The 18,974-nt window shown below is 51.7% G+C and overlaps 2 protein-coding genes and 1 long non-coding RNA gene across 8 annotated transcripts in view; 1 reads left to right on the plus strand and 2 right to left on the minus strand.

The window, feature by feature from the left end:
* GNAS (GNAS complex locus) overlaps nucleotides 1–8,397 on the minus strand; it is a 66,807-nt gene extending 58,410 nt beyond the window's left edge. Inside the window, exon 1 of the mRNA XM_032607184.1 lies at nucleotides 8,329–8,397. Within this exon, the coding sequence (XP_032463075.1) occupies nucleotides 8,329–8,371 (43 nt within the window). The 5' untranslated portion in view covers nucleotides 8,372–8,397. The remainder of the gene's footprint in view (nucleotides 1–8,328) is intronic.
* Nucleotides 1–10,379, minus strand: part of LOC116740990 (neuroendocrine secretory protein 55-like) — a 58,174-nt gene extending 47,795 nt beyond the window's left edge. The window contains exon 1 of the mRNA XM_032607196.1: nucleotides 8,329–10,379. Coding sequence (XP_032463087.1) covers nucleotides 8,371–9,090 — 720 coding nt within the window. The 5' untranslated portion in view covers nucleotides 9,091–10,379 and the 3' untranslated portion in view covers nucleotides 8,329–8,370. The remainder of the gene's footprint in view (nucleotides 1–8,328) is intronic.
* LOC116740991 overlaps nucleotides 1–18,974 on the plus strand; it is a 32,573-nt gene that overhangs the window by 1,511 nt on the left and 12,088 nt on the right. For 5 of the 6 annotated variants that reach the window (XR_004345990.1, XR_004345994.1, XR_004345993.1 and 2 more), the window contains exon 2: nucleotides 357–522. This is a non-coding gene — a long non-coding RNA (uncharacterized LOC116740991). The remainder of the gene's footprint in view (nucleotides 1–356; nucleotides 523–18,974) is intronic. The other variant, XR_004345991.1, reaches the window with a different exon arrangement.

The following is an 18,974-nucleotide window of genomic DNA, read 5'->3' on the forward strand; positions in this document are numbered from 1 at the left end:
CGATGGTGGTTTCTTAGCCTCTGCACTGGTGACATCGGGGGCCAGGTAATTCTTTGCTGTGGTGACTGTCCCGGGCACTGAAGGACGCCTAGCAGCATCCCTAGCCTCTACCCACTAGATGCCAGTAGCATCCCCTTAGTTGTAGCAACCAAAAATGTCTCTAAATTTTGTCAAGCGTCCCCCGAGAGGCAAAATCACCCCCAGTTGAAACTGCCCCACTGCTGTGGGCGGAGAAAGGACCCTTAGACTTGAGTAGGAACTGCCTTTAACAGTTAAAGATAAGTTGGACCAAGGAGAAGAAATTCCAGCATTTAACTCCAGTGTTCCCCTTTTTGTCCACTCTTATTTTTCTCTAGTTACTGGCTACCAGAATCTGAAAACCCCAAATCACTTGGATGAGTGGGGATCAGAGCTGAAACTCCACCACAGATCAGCAGTGGGACCTGAGAGGTTGCAGCAACGTGGCCGATGTTTGAAAGGCAGCTGGGTAGCCTGACCACAGGGACCCGAGGAACGGGTATGGTAAGAGCTGGGCGTGGTCAGCTGGTGGGCTGACTGGGGGCCACCCTGATTGGTGGGACTATCTGGCGAGCCCATTCGGGGCTGGCGATCTTGGCTGAGACGGAAATGTGGCCTTCACCTGGATGGAGATGGCCAGAGGGCACGGTTTTTAGGATCTGCCATTGTAATTTTATAATTGCAGAGTATCTGGGGCATAGATTTCCAGTTCTGGAAGGATTTCTATCGGGGAAGAGGTGTATCTTTTCTAGGAATGAGCAGGAAGGGGGAAGAAAGTTAGTTAATGGGTTCACGCAGCCCAGGAAGAAGAAGGCAAGATAGGCTAGTCAGGGTGCCTGAAGGAAAGCTGAGCTGGGGTGAAGCTGCGGGCCAGGGTCTGGACCCTATCTGACAGGGAGTGTGCGAGGGGCTGCAGTGAGATGAAGTGTCCGTGACAGGAGGAGAGGATTGGCTCTCAGTATCCAGGTGAAGGGTTCTTGAAAATTATAATATATTCTTAGCTACTCGAAAAGGGTAACTTTTCTCCACTTGATGCATTAAGAAAGGATGGGAAAATTACTCATGTTTCAGTTAAAAGCTGCACTTCTAAGGGAAGTCAGTCTGTTCAGACCAGACGGTCCAGGTGCCACACAGGTAGCAGTCGGCTGGCTTTTTGTAAAGAGGTAAAACCCCAAACGGAAGGACGGTGTTTCTTCACTGTTGACTCTGAAGGGCACCAGTGCCACCTGCAGGGATGCGGCTCCACACGACTCCCTGGGCCTCCCCAACTCCATCTTGCGCTATATCGACGCCTCCATGGCAGCACACGTCATAATCAGTGAACAATCTCAGGGTACTTATGTTCGGGGACTCTCACTCATTGCCCAAGGCACAAGCCCCATCCAGATTTTAAGTAGCTGCCTGTCAGCTTGCTTTTTTAGTTCATCCCTGTATTCAAGAAAGAGAAAGCAAAGTGGAAGAGGGTCCCTTGAGAGGGAGGGGGGGTAGGCAAGAGAGAAGAGAGCAGAAACCAGGAAAACGTGATCTTTGGGGGCGGCGTTTCCTCCTAGCAGGGCGCTGGGTGGGGGGCAGTTTGCGGAAGAGCCTTCTCTGCAGCCCCCTCGAGTCATTAGCTGCCAGTGGGTTACTTTCAAATGAGGAGGAGAATCTTTCCACGGGTTGTGAAGAAAAGGCAAAAGCAGAAAGGGGAGGACAGAGGGAAGCGAATTCAGGCGATTATGTTTCTCAGCCTCCCGGTGACAAATGTTTTCTGAGCGCTGACTGAGTAGCAATAAGACTTTGAAGCTGTTCAATTAATTACTGTTCAGTTAGGACTCGCTGCACCCATCCTTCTCCCTTTCAGCATCTCCTGCCAGCCGTGGCCGGTGCAGGCGGCAGCAGCCTACTGCTGTCTGCAGAAGGGTCTGCGTGACCGGGCTGTTTCAGGCAAATGCTAAGTGCAAGGAAAATGCCTCAAGTGGATGAGGCTTAGGGGCAGATGCAGGGCTGATGGTGCCAGACAGTGGCAGCCAGATGTATGAGAAGACTTGACTTGCTCAGAGGAGCCCCAGGGGCCAAGGGTTCCCACTATGAATTCAGACCCCCCGTTCAGCTCACTAGCTGTACTCGGCAGCCCTCGTCTCGGACCGGCCACCCGGGTCTGGCTGCAGACCCGCAGGCATCTAACCCCCTGCGCTTGTAGGGTGGGTCCAGACATTCTCCAGTCACCTGGATGAAGGTGTGGTCTCCACGCTGGCTGGTGGTGCAGCAGAGTATTTCAGGGGGAGAAGTGGTGGTTCCAGTGCCACCCCAGGAAGGGGACTGAGAGGGGCAAAAGTGGGGGGCTGGGATGGCGGGAGGGAATCCCGGAAGAGAAATTTGGCTTTAGTGGAAGCTCTGTTGGAAATTTTGGTAATTCATGTTGGAAATTCCAGGCACCCCGGGTGATTCTTGGCATAGTGGTTTGAATTTAAGGGGAATGGTATATTTCACCTTCGCGTACAACCTCAATTACCCAGAGCGCAGTTTCCTAATGAAATCTAACTGAGACAGCAACATAAGCCAGGGCACTCAGAAGCCGGCTCTCGCGTCTGGGAGGAGAAACTTGTCTTCTTCAGCGGGGGCGGGGTGGGGGAGTCTTTGGCCCTGCACCCCTTAACACCGCTCAAGTTTGAGATTCGGGGACTATTCCTGAACCGGAATCCAAGACTTAGGATTTGAGCCATATGAAGCAAGATTTCCTAGGCTGTGAATCTTTCCATTTAGTTGAAGCAGCTGAGGTAATACGTATGGCAACTCTACAGCACCTACGAAATTGACATTTCTGGGCCAGGCCTGTAGGAGACTCTCAGAGGGACGGTGAGGTTAAGGGTGACTAATCTGAGACCCCGATTAGCAGCCATCCCTTGTCATCCTTGACTGTGAAAAAGGCTCTTCCTGATGCTAAGCTGGCGTTGCCCCTGCTGCCACCACGTACTTGAAGACTGCCATGGAGTCTCCCCTAAACCTCTTTCTCCCCCAATCTCGTGCTTCAACCTGTTCTTTCTAGCCCTAACATTTATAGGCTTTGTGATCCCCATCTCCAGACCTCATCTTTTCCTTGTCAGGTGTCTTGTCTCCCTTTTTCCTGTGATCCCCCCAAACCTTCTTTTCCTTTTGTCGTTCTCACGTCTACCCCCCATTACAGCCACCACCTGCCCTCTGTCCATGAAGCCTCCTCTAGCTATGGCCTGATATCTGTGCCCCCCCCAGCTAATTGGCCACGGGCTCAGCCTAAAATAAGCCCCAAAAACAGGCCGTGTCCACACGTGGAGCTGGGGGAGGCTGCCTTCCCGGTTCTACCCTGGAATAGGGAGTTGGGGGGTGGGTTCCGTGCCGTCAGCTCATCTCAGGCGTCCCGCCTCAACTGGCTGAGTGCTGTCAGCAGGTGACGGTGGCCCTGCACTGCAGACTCTTGGGCTTGGGAGAACTGAGTCCCTAGGCTGTCTACTCTGGCTTCTCTGCCGTGGGAATTAAGTAGGCACTAGTACCAGTGTCGGCACCGGGGGGCTTGGGGAAAAAACATGAGGTGTGAGAAAGAGAAACCAGACTTCGGTAAAATCCACCTTATATGTAGCCTTTTAATACGCAGCCCCCCAGAAGTTTAAGATACGAAACAAAAAGTTAAATCACTCAATTTGACATAAACCAGTTTGTTTAACATTTGCTTTCTTTGTCTCATGCATTTGCAACAGAGACAAGATTGGTTTGGGGGGAGTGCCAAAAAACCTTAGCTATTACCAGATCCCGCAGTACAGAAACACAGACGATATATCTCTATATCTGTGGCATTCACATTTCATGGGCGAGGACTAATTAAGAAAAAGATGTCTGAAGAAGCTCCTGGGAGGGAGTGATAAGAGAAAAAAAATACAAAGGTTGAGAAAACTGGTTTATCCTAACTAGCTGCAGCCTCTGGGCTATTTTTTCAGGTTTCACCTAATCAGGGCACTTGAAAGTGTTACCAAAGAATATATTCAACACTTGTGGTCAGTTAAGCAGCGGGGCTGTTAAGTTTGCTCTCTCCCAAAGCGGCCAGCATCTCCCGGCTGCAATGCTCAGGGCCAGGCTGGCTCCAGGGCTCCCTGCCCCGACCCTGAGATCAGGGAGGGCAGGTGGGAAAACCAGCACACCTAAGACAAACACTAAGTATCTGCTCTTGAGGAGGCCCCCCCCGCCCCCCCCCCCACCCCATTAGTACTAGAACACAGTGGAATTCTGAATTCTCTAACCTGCCTGCTTGCTTACTTACTTATCTATCGTTTGTTTATTTCTAACTGGCCTCGAAACCATTTTTGCCCCCAATTCAAAACCAGATTTGGGAAAATCAAATTAGATCAACACAAAATGGATTTCTTCCCAACTGGTGCTTTTATTCTATCAAGCTTTAACGTTCGGGGCGGGGGTGGGGGCGGGGGTGGGGGGGCTCCTTTAGCATTAAAATCATTGGTATGAGTCAAATCGAGCAACTCCAGGCTTCTTAATCAACCTCCAAGTGTTGGGAGCGGAAAGGGGTGCTAGGACCATCTCTTCAGCTACTTCATTTTCCACGTGAAGAAACAGGCAGAGGCCACCGGGTCTGACCCGGGGCTGCTGGGCAGGGCCAGCGTGAGAAGAGCCTGAGGTCTTAGATCCTGCTGCCCACTTCTGGGGCATCAGGATTTAGAAAATAGCGTCGTTAATGTCAAACCCTTAGAGCAGGATGAGGAATTCCATCCCTCATTCTGGAACATGGGGATTAAAGATGTAATATGAGAATCTCATTCCCCCTTTGCTGGACAATTTTTAAGAGAAGGGTAGCACTTGAGCTGGCATATGACATCACTCTGGAAGCTTAATTTGATTCTAGTGATTTGCTGTTATAGGTCACCTTTCTGTTAAAGAGACATACTTTCCCCAAACACCAAGGTTTCTGCTCAGTTTCCTCTCCATAGCCTCCCTTTACATGAAGAGCAGTAACAATACAGACAAATTAAGTAAAATTCCATGCAGGTTATTTAAAACAAACAAACCTCCTTCTTACCTACACTGAAGTTTCAGCTTTCTTTCTCATTAAACCCTCTATCACAGCTGCTAAAAATGAGGGCTGAAGCGTAAAGGGCTGATAGCAATTCCAAGGGGAAAAAGTTTCTAGCGCGTTAAAGAAACATCATCTTAAAACAATTCCAAACTTTAAAATTCCCAATTCCTGAATTCTGATAAACAGATTAAAAGTCTTGTTTGCCAAACCTCAGAAGTAAACCTACGCCAGACTGTTGACACCACACAGTATTTGAACACGGCTGCATGACTTTCCAACTCAGAAAGTTCAAAGAGCACCTTTGTCCAAGAAAAAGCACATTTCTATGAAGCAAATGATTAATGTCGCAAAATGAAAAATCCTGAATATCAGAGCTTACAATTTAAGTAGCTTTACCCTCCTTCCCCTCCTCTTCCCCTTTCTCTCCAATCGAAACCTTGTAACCGGCTGGTAATTCACCCCAGTGGTCAACTCTTAAGGTCTGCTTTTTCTAAGACAATTTCCTAAGTTGCAAGGGCAAATAAGCCCATTCAAATGCTAACACCCCAGTTGAGCAGGGTGAGACAAAGGGCTAGTCGGGAGACTAGTGAGTTGGGAATGCTTGGAAAACTTGCCAGAAATGCCGCTAGAAAAGCGAGGCAGCTAAACAGCAGTGCCTCAGCTAGAGAGTGTTGTTTTGAAGCGTCTCTGTAGCAAAACCCCCTCTCCATGGGGTGAGTCCTGGTCATAGGGGTTTGGTATGCTCCTCAGTTGTTGTGGATGTGCCTAATGGCTCTTCCACCCTGGAATCAGGATGGAAGGAGAGGGGGTGGGGGAGGGGAACTGAGTGGGGGAGGGGAACTGAGTGGGGGAGGGGAACTGAGTGGGGGAGGGCGGTGGGGGTGGGTAACAGGTTTTCACAATCAGGTCGTTTATGGAGGAGCGTCCGAAAGATGGCAAACTGTGTGTTCCTACATGGGCCCCCCCCACCCCCGCCCCGCAACAACTAACCTGGTATATTGGTTACTGTTAAGAAAGACAGCCTCTCCATATGCAGGCTTCAGGTTAAAAAAGAGCCCAAGACTGGGGTGACAGGTGTGGACTAGGCACTGACGACTTTAAAAAAAAAACTTGTATATTCATCCTGCAACAAGGCGATATGCTAATTTCTCTAATGAAAAACGCAGCTCTGCAGGAAAACGCGTCCCCCCAAACTCCCCAGCCTGTGAGGGCAGCCCTCACACAGAAAAGCACACCAAAAAAGCCAACCGCACCCCTGGCTGATTTTGCCTATTCACCAGAGACATAGTACTGGGTGAACTCAGGCTGCTAAGACGTTAACAGAAAAAACAGAACACTTAATGCCACGGAAAGGAACGCAGAACCGCTGTTTTTTACACTAAGTAGAAATGTCAGCTTTGGGGAGCCCCTTTTCACTTAGGCAGTTTCACGCTTTCAAGACAAAGCCAGGGCGCACCGGACCCTTCTACAAGTCCTCGGCAGTCTCCAGACTTCTGGACGTATCCCCGCTGCCCAGGGAAGCCCCCTTCCCGGTATTTACTAGTGAAGACCAGAAAGGCATCCAACAGCCATTAGTCAGCGAGCGCCGCAGCCCAGAAGAAGTTCTGGGGCTCCGCGACGCCTTGCCCAGGGAAGAGACCTGGAAGGAAGACCCTTTAACGTGTGTTCCTTCTGGCCGCAACCTTATCTTAGGAGTCTAAGAACCTGACCCGTCGTCTTTTCAAGTTTCAAAACGTTTCACTTTCCCCCCCAAATCATTCTCATCGGAATAGCTCAAACCAACGCCAAATGAGACGCGCGCGCACCAAGATAAAGCCAACTTCCAAATCGGGTGAGGTTTTGTAAGTACATTTCACTAACCAGGACTTTTCCCCCAGGACTGGTGAGAAAGGCACACTTTCCGCACCGAAGGTGCGTTACCGGATTGCGGCCGTTTTTGTACTCCGACACCAGGGCAGCTTCGCCTCCAGGTTACAGATTCCAAACTTAGCTCCACCGGAGCTGAAAATGGCCGGTGCGCGCAGCCTCCCCTCCCCTCCCCTCCCCTCCCCTCCTCGAGGCTGCCGTAGCCGCCAGCTCCTGCCCTCTCTCGACCAATCGCCCAAGGACTTGCGTCGGATCCAACACCTTTCCCCAGCTCGGCGGGTGCCGCGCTCTTTGGGGACGCGTTGTAGGGTTCCCTGGTGATAGGCGCGACTCCCTCTCCAGCTTGTTCCTTGTTCCGCTTTACCTTTCCGCTCGTGACCACCTCGCTGACCTCTTAGCCCCTCTCTTACATCCCCAGGCCCTTGCGCAAACAGCCCGGGACCTCTCCAGCCAAGCTGCACCCAGCCCCGCCACCAGACTAGCTGCGCCAAAAGGCTGGTGATGCCCCGACGTGACCAAGCCCACGCCACCAACCCTGGTAGCCCGTTGGGCACCTCCCAAGACTCCCGTACCTCCTCTGCCTGCCTTCCAAGCACCGGTGACTCGTGGGGAACCGCCGGCCGGCTCTTAGAGGTCAGCTCTGGGGCGTGCGGGCAGGTGCGCACGCTCTTTGCTGCGGTCTCCGGCCCCGCAAGCACCCGGAGACGGGCGTTGGCGGCCAAGACCGGCGCACAGCCGCGGGGGGCACTGGCGCCGAGGTCTGGCGGCTCCAAACTGACAGCGACGGGACCTGGGCTCTAGGCTCCGAGTGTCTTAAGCGGCGCGCGCGTGCGCGCGCAACTTTCCCCGGGAGCCGGCAGTCTCCGGAGTTGTCGCCCAATCCCAGCCTGGTTAGTATTCGCACATTGCAACAGTGTCGCTACCGCCGGGCGGCTCTGCTTTCTGAAAGTTGGCGCGAGCACCTCCGAACCACGTTTCTGGCACCCGCCAAGGCCAACTGGTTTGAGACTACTTACTCTAGGAGGGAAAAAAGCATGTAAAACAAAGTACATAAAGTACTTACCCGTGCCTTCTGGGTGTGCAGCTCGAAACCTGGGGTGCTCCCGGAATTCAGTCGTGCATCCTGGACACCAGCTCGGAGACCTCAGGCTGTCTCCAGAGGGGCGCGAGGAGCGCCCCGCCGCCCCTCCGGCCAACAGGCCTTTGGCCCCCCGGGCGCCCGCCAGCGCCCCGGGGGAGATTCGCGGAGCTCTTCCCAGCTCGCCCTGCGCCCCAGCCTCCAGGGCTAGCTAGCTGAGCCCGCTCTCTTCCCGCCTTCCTTCTAACCTGCCTTTGCTTCTCCCTCCCTTCCTCCCGCCTTTCCTGCACCGACCCCAGACTCCCGAGTTTAGCGGTTGGGCACCAACCTGGGTCAAAGAAAACAAGGAGAATCTGGGGCGCGTCCTCCATTAGTGACGCCGGATGGGGATGGGTCCCCTTTTGGAAGGAGACTCCGGAGATGGGTCGCGGCGGGTGGGCTTCTTCGGCTTGCAGCGGCGCCGCCGCTGCTTCTTCTCCTTTGGCTGCTCAGACTCCTCGGGGTCCCTCGGATCCTTGTCCTCGGGCTCGGGCTCCTCCCCTTGTCTGGGGCTCTCAGACTCCCGAGTGCTGGGCTGCGCGCGACTCGGGGAGGCGTTGGGGCTCTGCAACCTCAGGGCGTTGAGACGCTCAGTGAGAGACTGGTCGAAGGTGCGGCGCTTGGCCACCACGGGGCCGCGCTCGTCCTCGGGCTCGGTCTCGGGCTCAGTGGTGGGGGCGGTCTCAGGCTCGGTCTGGAAGTCGGTCTCCGACTCGATTTCAGACTCGGTCTCGTAGTTGAACTCTTCCTCGTACTCCAGGCACTCGGGGAGGGAGAGCTCGAGGTCTGCCTCCTCGTGCTCGTGGTCGGATTCGGGGGGCTCGGGGAATACCTGGGCGGCGGAGCGGTGGTGGGCGTTAAGGAAGCTCCGGCGCTGGGCAGCCGCGCGCTGCTGGGCGCGGGCGCTGGAGGTGGCGAGGGCGCGAAGGAGAGCAATGGAGCAGGAGAGCCAGAGGAGTGCGGTGGCTGCCCGGCGGCCTACGGGTGGGCACAGATCGTTGTAACTGTGGCGAGCTCGGCGCCCTTGCTGAGCTCGGGATCTGCGATCCATCCTCACACACACTCGGCGAATCCGACCCACCCTCTGGCTCTGCAGAGAGCAGCTCCGAAGAGCATCGGCTGCTAGAGCCGGAAAAGGTGCTCCTCGCGAGGTTAAGAAGCTGGGTCCGTAGGTCCCAGCCCCACCTCGGCACGAGGAGAAAAAGGAAGCACCTACCTTCTTGAGCACTCAACTTTCTAAAGCTCCGCGCCTCTATTTGCCTCTCTGGGCAAAAAGAAGGGATGGGAAAAGGGGAGAAAAAGTCTGTCTCCTCCCAGGCTCCTCTCTCTAAGTCTTAGACTCTGCAGCCTAAGACTCGGGGAGAGGTGCCTCCGCTGGTCCTCTCGCCTGGGAGAGGAAAGAGGAGACTGAGGCGAAGACAAATGGGGCGGAGAGGTTCTGCAAAGTTGCGCGCCCGGACTTCTGCCGGGCATGTGCAGTAGGGAGGCGGGGGCGGCTCCGCGTGAGCTGCGCAGTGGCGCCGAGCCCGAGGCGTAGACCCTAATGGGCCGGCAGGTGGCAGGAGGGAACCTTGTTTGAAAGGATTTGGGCGATGGGAGCGGCTGGGGGCCTGGCGGGTGCCAAGGAGCGAGCGAGCGAGCTAGCTACGGGTTAGGGTGCTTGCGCAGCTAGGCATGGGTTCTCCGTGGGGTCCGTACCGCTCCCCAGCTTCTCCAGGGTTATCGATAAGTTGAACAAAGCCCGAAGCAGCTAAAAACCAGACCGCAAAATTGCGGATATTCCGGAGGAATGAGCTTCTGTACGTCAGTATTAACGGTGCGGTTCCGAGCATTTTCCAGGGGCTCAATAGTCTGAGCATGGTAACCTCAGGCAGTCATTAATCGTGAGATCACCTTTGGCAGACCTGGTACAGTGACCGTAATCTGAGCAGTTTCCAATCCCCCCAACCACCAATGCGGTCTCAAGAGACTAATTAGTTACCTAATGGGTAGATGAGCATCTTCCCTAAGAAGGACCCCCACACACAGATGGAGTGATGGTTTACACGTCCCCAAGCCCGTTGGTGGACCACCCTGAGCTCTAGCTGAGAACATGTGCCGAAAGTCTAATTAGCTGGAACCACTAGTTAATATCTGTGCTATTCAGTAGGTGCAGCCAATTGTCTGCCCCTGGGGGGCGCTGCAGGGCGACCAGCTATCAAGGAAACCGCTGGGTACCACTCAAAGCTCTTTTCATAAATAGGTTTTCAACGAAGTGAGTTCATTCAACAAAGTGAGTTCATTCAACAAATGTTGAGTGCCTAGCACATGCCAAGCTCTGTTCTAGGTGCTGAAGATAGAGTAGGAAGAAGAAAAGGAAAGAAAAGAAAATCTTACATCAAGGAAAGGATACTTAGGATTAATCTGCTGTTACTCAGAGCATTAAACCGCTCAGGACTCCCTCCTTACCCACCAACATTGTTTAACCCGGCGTGCATTCTAGTGAGAAAATTATTGGATCAACCAGAGCATTAGGGCTAAGGGACCGCTCGACACCCTAGGTCATGTCGTTGAGCCCCAAAGGAAATGAGTCCATCTCTTTCTCAGCCCTGGAGAATCAGGTGAATTCCATGTCCTCCTGGAGGGGGATCCGTGGAGTGGTCGTTGCTCAGGCAGGATGGTGCTTCGGAAGCTCTGGGGTTCCAGCTGTAACCTGACTGCTGCTTCTGGGTTGTGCATGCCCTCCCCGTTAAAATACGGAGCATCACTTTTGCCCTTGTGACAGGTCCACCGGTGGTATAACTCAGGGCAAAACCATCTTCCTAGAATCTGTGGAAGCAACAACAAGGCTTTACAGGTGCGACAGGTGGTTTTTCTTGTCTTTGAATCAACATGGGGGAAACTTGAAGAGTCCATGAGGTAATTCTGCCTTCCCTTCTGAGGTGGTCCACCAGGTGTCCCCTCCTGGCACTGCTTCCTGGTGCCCGAAGTGTCCTGCACCCACAGCTATTCCTCAGTGTGGTGTGACTCACCCTTATCCCTTGCGCACCATGCCTGCCTTAGAGCTGCTGAACCCAGAGTTAAGACCTTAGTGAGATCCTAGCGACTGTTTTGACACGTGGAGGTTTTGTTTCTGCATCTTCGCTGGGGGTGGTCTTGAATGCTCCTGCCCTGTCTTCTTGGCTGTGTCTATCTTGCATCTTGTTTTCTTCGAGTTAGTTTGTAGCATTAAAATACTGATTGGTCTAATAAAGTGGGATTGATTGCAAACCTCGTAAAAAGACAGACGTCTGCATTCTCGTTGTGCCCTCCTCCTTACCACTCTGCAGAGCGACTGAAAGGGTTTTATTATCACAGGTGTCTGGATGGCTCCAGTCATCATATGGATGGTATCAGGGGACACGGGACAGGGCCCTTTGGAGCTGCAGATCTCAAATCCTGGTCTCTCAGCCCCAACCTGAGACATTTCCAAAGGTTCTGCTCACGCTGACCCGCCCGCTTGCTTTCTTCAATCAGCCCAGCCCCCCTGACAGTGAGTGGAACATAAAGACATCGTTCAGGTGGTTCTCAGGGCACATTGGGAAAAACTCAGGAATATGTGGGTGCTGCCGAATGCCTTTTCAGTGGAGACAAAGGCCAGCTGTCAGCAACGAGGTGGATTATGATTCTTTAGCGTACATAAGAAAGTACTTCGTTTTGCAAAAGGAGTGCTTTCTGCCTATAATGGAGCTGGCAGCCCAGAGCCGATCCACTAATATAGATACACCGAGATTGCCTGCATTATTAAAAAATGTGCATTACATAATACATATTTTTGGACTAGATTCTGCATTACTAATGCACTTTCTTTGCAAGATGCATTTTAATCAGCAAATGAACATTTAACAAAGCACTGCATTTAGAGCCCCAGTCATGTATAGTTACCGATACATTTCTGGCGTACATTCGGCACGGGCTCTGGGGGCAGGAGGACGTCGCTGAAATACTGTTCCGTCTCGCACTTAGTGCCGGGGCTGAGCAAATGGCTCTGCAGAAAGCGCTCTTTAAATGCATTACATGCATGACTTTAAAGTGCCCGCTGCGGAGTGAACTTCGAAAAGGAGCAAGTGGGTGATGAACGGCCTCGGGTTGTTACCAGGCGAAGGAACCAGGGGCTCTGTCTGTCTGCGGCAAATGAAGTGCGGACATATATCACCGGCGGGGCTCTCTGCCAGAGGGAGGCTCCTGGACCCATTGGACGGGAAAGCGCAGCTCCCAGTTCATTACGATCAGGGTCTTACTTGGACGAACCGTGAAGAATAAGTGTCTTCAGCCCCTTAAAGGATTGTCCCGTGGAAAAGGCATTAAGGTGTATTTTCTGTGCCTCGGGAGGGCAAAATTAGAACCTATGGGAGGCAGTTTCAACAGGCAGATTTCAGCTCAGCCCAAGGAAGGATATTCCAACAATTAGGGCTCTGAAATGGAACGGCTGTCAGGAGATGGTGGCTCTTTGTCAGAAGCGGCGTTAAATCAAAGGACAGGTGACCACATATTAGAGATGTTTTCCCTGGGACTCCTGAGCCAGGTGGAATTAGAACTCCACGCTCCCCGAGTTCTTTTCAAGTCAGATTCTGGTGCCATGAAAGGGATCTGGAGGCCCTGGGAGAGGGGCTGGGGGCTCTGTTGATGGACATGCTCTTCCGACTCGGCTTCTATTTTAGAAGCATTTGAAAGTGCAGGTGGCTCAGCAGCAGGAAGGAATGTCTGTGTGGCAGTTTCAGGACACGAGCAAACAGGTGTCAGTGATGGAGGCTCGGCCAGCGGTGGGCCTTTTGTGACCAGGGTAGGGCTCTGTGACTCTCCGCTCCGCAGCTCACTTGCTGAAGCAAAGAAATCCGTCTCTGTCTATTAATTGTATCGGGCCTCGTTGCCTCCCCTCCCGGAGCTGTCTCGGAAATTAAAAACGAAATTGGCTGGTTAGCAGTCTCACGTTGAGTCACTTCTGTGACCAAGACACTCTTCCAGGCATCGTGGGGAGACGGAGGTGATTGAGAAGTGACCAAACCCTGTCATCTGACAACATGCATGTCAATGTGAAATGCCTCCAACTATTAAAGAGTGGATTGCCAACAGGTGCCACATTCTAAATCCTCGCCAGATAGATAAACCAGGGAGGGAAGCTGCCTGACAGTGGTTACAGTCAGGGAGAGCTCATCTGGTGGTTTTCTGAAAGGTGGGCTTTTACCTCGTCTGACTTTGAGGTTTTCTTTTCTTTTTTTTTTGAAGCCCATTAGAGGAGTGCTTTCAAGCCACCTGTTCCCGCATGCCTACTGTGTGCGAAGCCCTGTTCTAGTCACTCTGGGGGAGACAGATGACTCACGTGAATTCTCAAAAGGCTCGCCAGGCCATTGTCATGGGTCCCCTCGGCACCAACACGTTTTCCAAGATGAGACACAAAAGTTTGGTTCTGCTCCGCCAGGCGAGTGGGTACAATCACTCTTGAACACATTTTTGTGGACAGTCATTGATAAGGACTAATTTTAGAGATGGAGAGCTTTTCAAACCTTCCTTTGGGTAGAAATGAACTCAGGGAGTATGACGTGCTCCCCACCACTGACTGTGGCAATCAGCCAGAAAGGCTCAAGCCCACTGGGAATTTGGCATTGCCTTGCTGCCTGCCCACCCCCCCCCCCCCCCCGAGAGGTCTGGGTACAATACAAGAGCATTTGGCTCGCTTTTCTGGGGTGCCACGTCGCTGTCACTCAGATGGCGCTGGTATCTGTCGGCTCTCACCAGTAGAAAGGGCGATGAGCCCGGGCTCCTGACTTTGTGATTTTGGGGGTGTGCCATCTAGAGCCAGAAGCAAACAATAGGGGGAAATCATCATCTCTTTGACATGGCTGGCTTCTGTCCAGGCCTTTGTTGGGGTTACAATGTTCTATTTGTGCCCTTCGTTTTTAAAGGGAGATAGGATCAGAAGTGAACTGTGTCCCTGTGCAGAGCTGCTGGGGTCATCCTCTCAGGAGTGGCCCTTCTTTTCTCTTGGCTTTGTGCGCTGTCAGAGGTAATCCTACCAACGCAACACCCACCTGCCTGCCTACCTGCCTACCTACCTACTCCTGTCATGGGAGGGGCAATTTCTAGGCTCCTAATCCAACAGGAAGTGTCTGGAAGGCCCCTCCCCCAGGCAGAATGTAAGCTTGGGTGGGCAGGTCCTCCTGGGGCGCGGTGCCTCCCTTCCTCTGCTCTGGCTCTGGCTCTCAGAGCCAAAGCTTTCATTTGATGTGGTCCCTGGTTCACCCTGGACTCTGGCCCTCTGCCTGGCTCTGTCCTGGAGAAATGGCGCCTGGATTCTGTCACCTGCCCTGCTCCAGCCTGCCTGGTGCTCTCCCGTGGCCAGCGCTGCCCATGGCCCCGGTGGTGCTGGTGTCAGCTGTGTCCTCTGCCCTGCAGAGCTGCCCCTCCCGAGGCTGGTGGGCGGTGGCTGAAAACACTGCTGATTGCAGAGGACCACTCGGCTGTCGGGAACATCCTGTGGTGCGTGGCGGAGCTTTTGTCCACCCAGGCCCCCGGCCACTAGACACTGACAGAGAGCCTCAGAGTTGTTTTTCTGTTCTCTGCTGAGGGTCTGACTCACCCCTTCAGACGTGGCGGGGGAGTGAGGCAGCAGCGGGGCCGAGGGAGAGAGGCTCGCTGGTGTCCTGGTTCAGGCACTCGGAGCTGTCCTTTCAGCCCAAGCTCTTCAAGACGTGATTAGACCAATTTAACATATCTAGTCACTGAGGCTTCGGTAGATTGGGACTGTTTCTATATGTGCAAAGTGAAGTGGAGAATTGAGGCAATTATCTTCGGACAAATGATGCTGGGCTCTGTAATCAGCCCGTCCTCATAACTGGGGAAATCAGCCTCATTCATCGTGACAGTGCTTTGACTTGAAGAGGATTCTAAGGTATTTGTTTCTTGCTCTCGGCTTTGTTTTTCCCAGTGGCAGTCGGGGAAGGGCCATCCTGCCCGCACAGGTGTGAGGGTCTGTGGCACCCCGAGGCTGTGGGACCTGTCAGCTAGGCAGGGGCCAGGGGATGCTCTGGATCAGCTCCCTGTCAGCAGGTCCACGGCCAGGTGTGGTCCAGGTGACCGACCTCTGCTTCCTGCTTCTGGTGGAGGCCTACCCCCCGCTTCTTCCTTTGTGCATGAGAGTCCTGAGATGTTGGGGCAGATGATGGACAAGGTCACCTCCATTGCCAGGATAATACAGGTCCCAGCAGGGCCCACAGTTAGACGTGAACCACCCAAGGTAAAGAAAATGTCACAAAACTAGAAGAAAAAAGAACAGGTCTTCTCAGATCAGAAATGAAAACTCACTATTGTCTGGTGATGACGACTTCTGGAGCCTCCCACCTTCATACTTTTTTTTTTGGCTAAAAATCATTGTAAATTGGGAGTTTTTCCCTTTGCTGGTCTAGAAACTCCTTCGTAAAAGAGCCGTTACTTCCCTCCCACCTCTCCACTCCTGAGGGAAGAAGGAAGAGCAAGACTTTTGTTTTTCCAAATTGCTGAGGTCTGATTGATTCGCGGCAAGTGAGGACTTCAGGCCTAATTGCCCTTGAGAACCATCCGTGTAGTTGGGAAGCCGAGAACAGCAAGAGGGCCCTGTGGGGCCTGCTGGGTGCTGGGCCGGTGGGCTGCAGCCCCTGACTAAGGAGCCCAGAAGGTTCCCTGTCTGGCGCCCGCTGCCAGCACCTCCGCCACCCCACCCTCACACTCATAATTAGAGAACAAGATGAATCTAAGGAATTTCAAGTTGTGTTTTGGACAGCCTCGGAGGTGGGAGCTTGAGATGGCCCTAAGAATTCAAAACACAGGAATACGAAACACACGGGAATAGGAAACACACAGGAATACGAAACGTTTTTCTAGATTGTCAGGAAATCTTCATCTTTGTCACTTTGAAATTTTCTGATGTTGCTTAATTAGTTTTTTAAAAAAAAACAAACTCTGAAATTCCTATTCCAAATTGAGATGGGAAGGTTTTGAAAAACATCAGCCTGTCCTCAGGACAGCGGTGGCATAGTGCGGCTTCTGTATCTTTTATTGGTAGCGAGTTTACTTCTGCCGCGTTTGTTAAGCTGTGGCATCATTCCCCATTGGTTTAGTTGGTTTACAGCCTTAATGATCATCGTTTCATGCTATATTTTAAGATCTGCTGGGGCAAGAATCTTCTTACTGCGTATTATCTCAGACTCCTCTGATGGTTTTGTCCATTTATTTTTCTATAGAATTTAAGATTCGGGACTTCCCTCGTGGTCCAGTGGTTAAGAATCTGCCTTCTAATACAGGGGACGCAGGTTCGATCCCCACGTCCATGTGGGAACTAAGATCCCACAGGCCGCGGGGGAACTAAGCCCGCATGCCACAACTAGAGAGAAGCCCTCATGCCACAACGAAGACCCAGCACAGACAAAAAAAAAAAAAAAAGAGGGCTTCCCTGGTGGCGCAGTGGTTGAGAGTCCACCTGCCAATGCAGGGGACACGGGTTTGTGCCCCGGTCTGGGAAGATCCCACATGCCGCGGAGCGGCTGGGCCCGTGAGCCATGGCCGCTGAGCCTGCGCGTCCGGAGCCTGTGCTCCGCAACGGGAGAGGCCACAGCAGTGAGAGGCCCGCGTACTGCAAAAAAAAAAAAAAAGAAAAGAAGAAAAAAGAGTTTAAGAATCATTCTTGTCAAGTTCCATAATGACCCTGATGATGCCTTGACTGGAATTTCATTTAATCTATAAGTTAGGAAATAGCGTCATTTTTTTCTGTGTTTAGCCATCAGCCGGAAGTATGGTCTCTCTCTTCGTTTGAGTTTCTATTTCTCCCATTAAGGATTTGTGCTTTCTTTATATAATTCTGATGTATACATGTGGAATTTGATACGTGAATATATATATTTCCCAAGTATTTGATGTGTTTATTGCTACTGTGAATGGACCCTCTTTCATCATTATATTCAGGCTGTTTCCCTTGTGCTTATAGGAACGGTATTGATTTCTGTGCATTTTTCTCCTGTTCTGCTACCGTTAGAATTGGTTGGTTTATGAGGCAACCAGGAGCCTGCTCAGGCCAACGCTCAGCGGAGGTTGACGCAGGAAGATTTTGTAGAAGGGAGTCCCGCACAAGGGAGCGGCTTGAGCTGAGTCGGTGGTTGCCAGATGCCAGTGCGCGGTGAAGTGAGAGAAATACAGATGCTGTAGTGGGTTTTCATCAGGTTCAGTTTATTCAGGGAAGGGGCTGTCCTTGAGATGGAGGCAGCGTAAGCATCCTACCTTTTGGTATTTCAGTGTCATTTCTTTTTGAGTGACAAGAGATAGTGATATGGGTTTTCTGGTTTTAAGATTTTGTTTTTAAATTTGGTTTTTATTTAGTTTTTTTGTTTTGTTTTGTTTTTGCGGTACGCGGGCCTCTCACTGTTGCGGCCTCTCCCGTTGCGGAGCACAGGCTCCGGACGCGCAGGCTCAGCGGTCATGGCTCACGGGGCCCAGCCGCTCCGCGGCATGTGGGATCTTCCCGGACTGGGGCACGAACCCGCGTCCCCGGCATCGGCAGGCGGACTCTCAGCCACTGTGCCGCCAGGGAAGCCCTTATTTAGTTTTTTAAATGACTTTACTTAGCATATTTAAAAAAAAAGAAAAACTGGGTGGCAACCCAGGTTGGCATTCCATATTTATTTGGAAATTTTAGCATTGTCTGAAATCTCAAAATCAGGAACTTCCAACTCATGTCCTTTTCGACGCCACAGTTTTGTGATATTTGGTAATTCTGGGCTTTTTTAAATTTTAAAATAATTTTTCGTTTATTCTTTTGTCTTAGAGTTAGCCATATCGTTTAGTTAAATTGGTGTTTTTATTCTTTCATCTTTTTCTGGTTTCTTCACCCTTCCTTTGTGTGTCGCCATGTTCTCTGAAAGTATGCGAGAGACAAGAATCTTTGCTCCTTTTCTAAATGAGATGGGTGCAATGGCGCATCCGCGTTGTGTTTCTTCCTTTAAAGGGATTTTCTCTTAATGTCTTTTCTCTGATAGTGTTTAGGTGTGTTTTAAAAGGAAACAAGATGGTATCCAATGAGAGGAACTCAACAGAGGGAGTTGGGATGAGAAGGAAGAAGCCAGATTTGGGACCAGCTGGGCTGAATATACACCTTGCCTCCTTCTGCTTCATAGCTAACCAGTGGCATTACCTGTCTGGTCTTCTGCCTCCACAGTTGCAGAATAAGATCCTTCTAGGGTCCAAAGAAACCTCCTTCCAGGGTTGTGGAGGTGATCACATGAGGAAAGAAATAGGAACTGCTTAGTAGTGGTTGATGGCAAGCAAACTGGTACTGAGCTGCTGCAATGAGAGTTCGTTCGGTCAGTGGTAGGGTAGCTGTCACTGATGGTGGTCGTAAGGGTGAAGAAGCAGGAGGGTGATGGTTAGGATTGGCAGGAGCCCAGCGAGGCAGAAGGGGCCTAACGGAAAGTGGGAGAGGCCAGTCGTGTTGGGTCTTGTCTCTTAGTGGCCTCTTAGATACCACATCTTCTTTATCCACTCATCTGTCATTGGACACCTAGGTTGCTTCCATGACCTGGCTATTGTAAATAGTGCTGCAGTGAACATAGGGGTGCAGGTATCTTTTCAAATTATAGTTTTGTCTGGATGTATGCCCAGGAGTGGGATGGCTGGGTCATATGGTAGCTCTATTTTTAGTTTTTTAAGGAACCTCCATCCTGTTCTCCACAGTGGCTGCACCAACTTACATTCCCACCAGCAGTGTAGGAGGGTTCCCTTTTCTCCACGCCCTCTCCAGCATTTGTTATTTGTAGACTTTTCGATGATGGCCATTCTGACTGGTGTGAGGTGATACTTCATTGTAGTTTTGATTTGCATTTCTCTAATAATTAGTGATACTGGGTATCTTTTCTTATTCCTGTTGGCCATCTGTATGTCTTCTTTGGAGAAATG

Source organism: Phocoena sinus, chromosome 15 (assembly GCF_008692025.1).
Source record: "Phocoena sinus isolate mPhoSin1 chromosome 15, mPhoSin1.pri, whole genome shotgun sequence".
Taxonomy (NCBI): Eukaryota; Metazoa; Chordata; class Mammalia; order Artiodactyla; family Phocoenidae; genus Phocoena; species Phocoena sinus.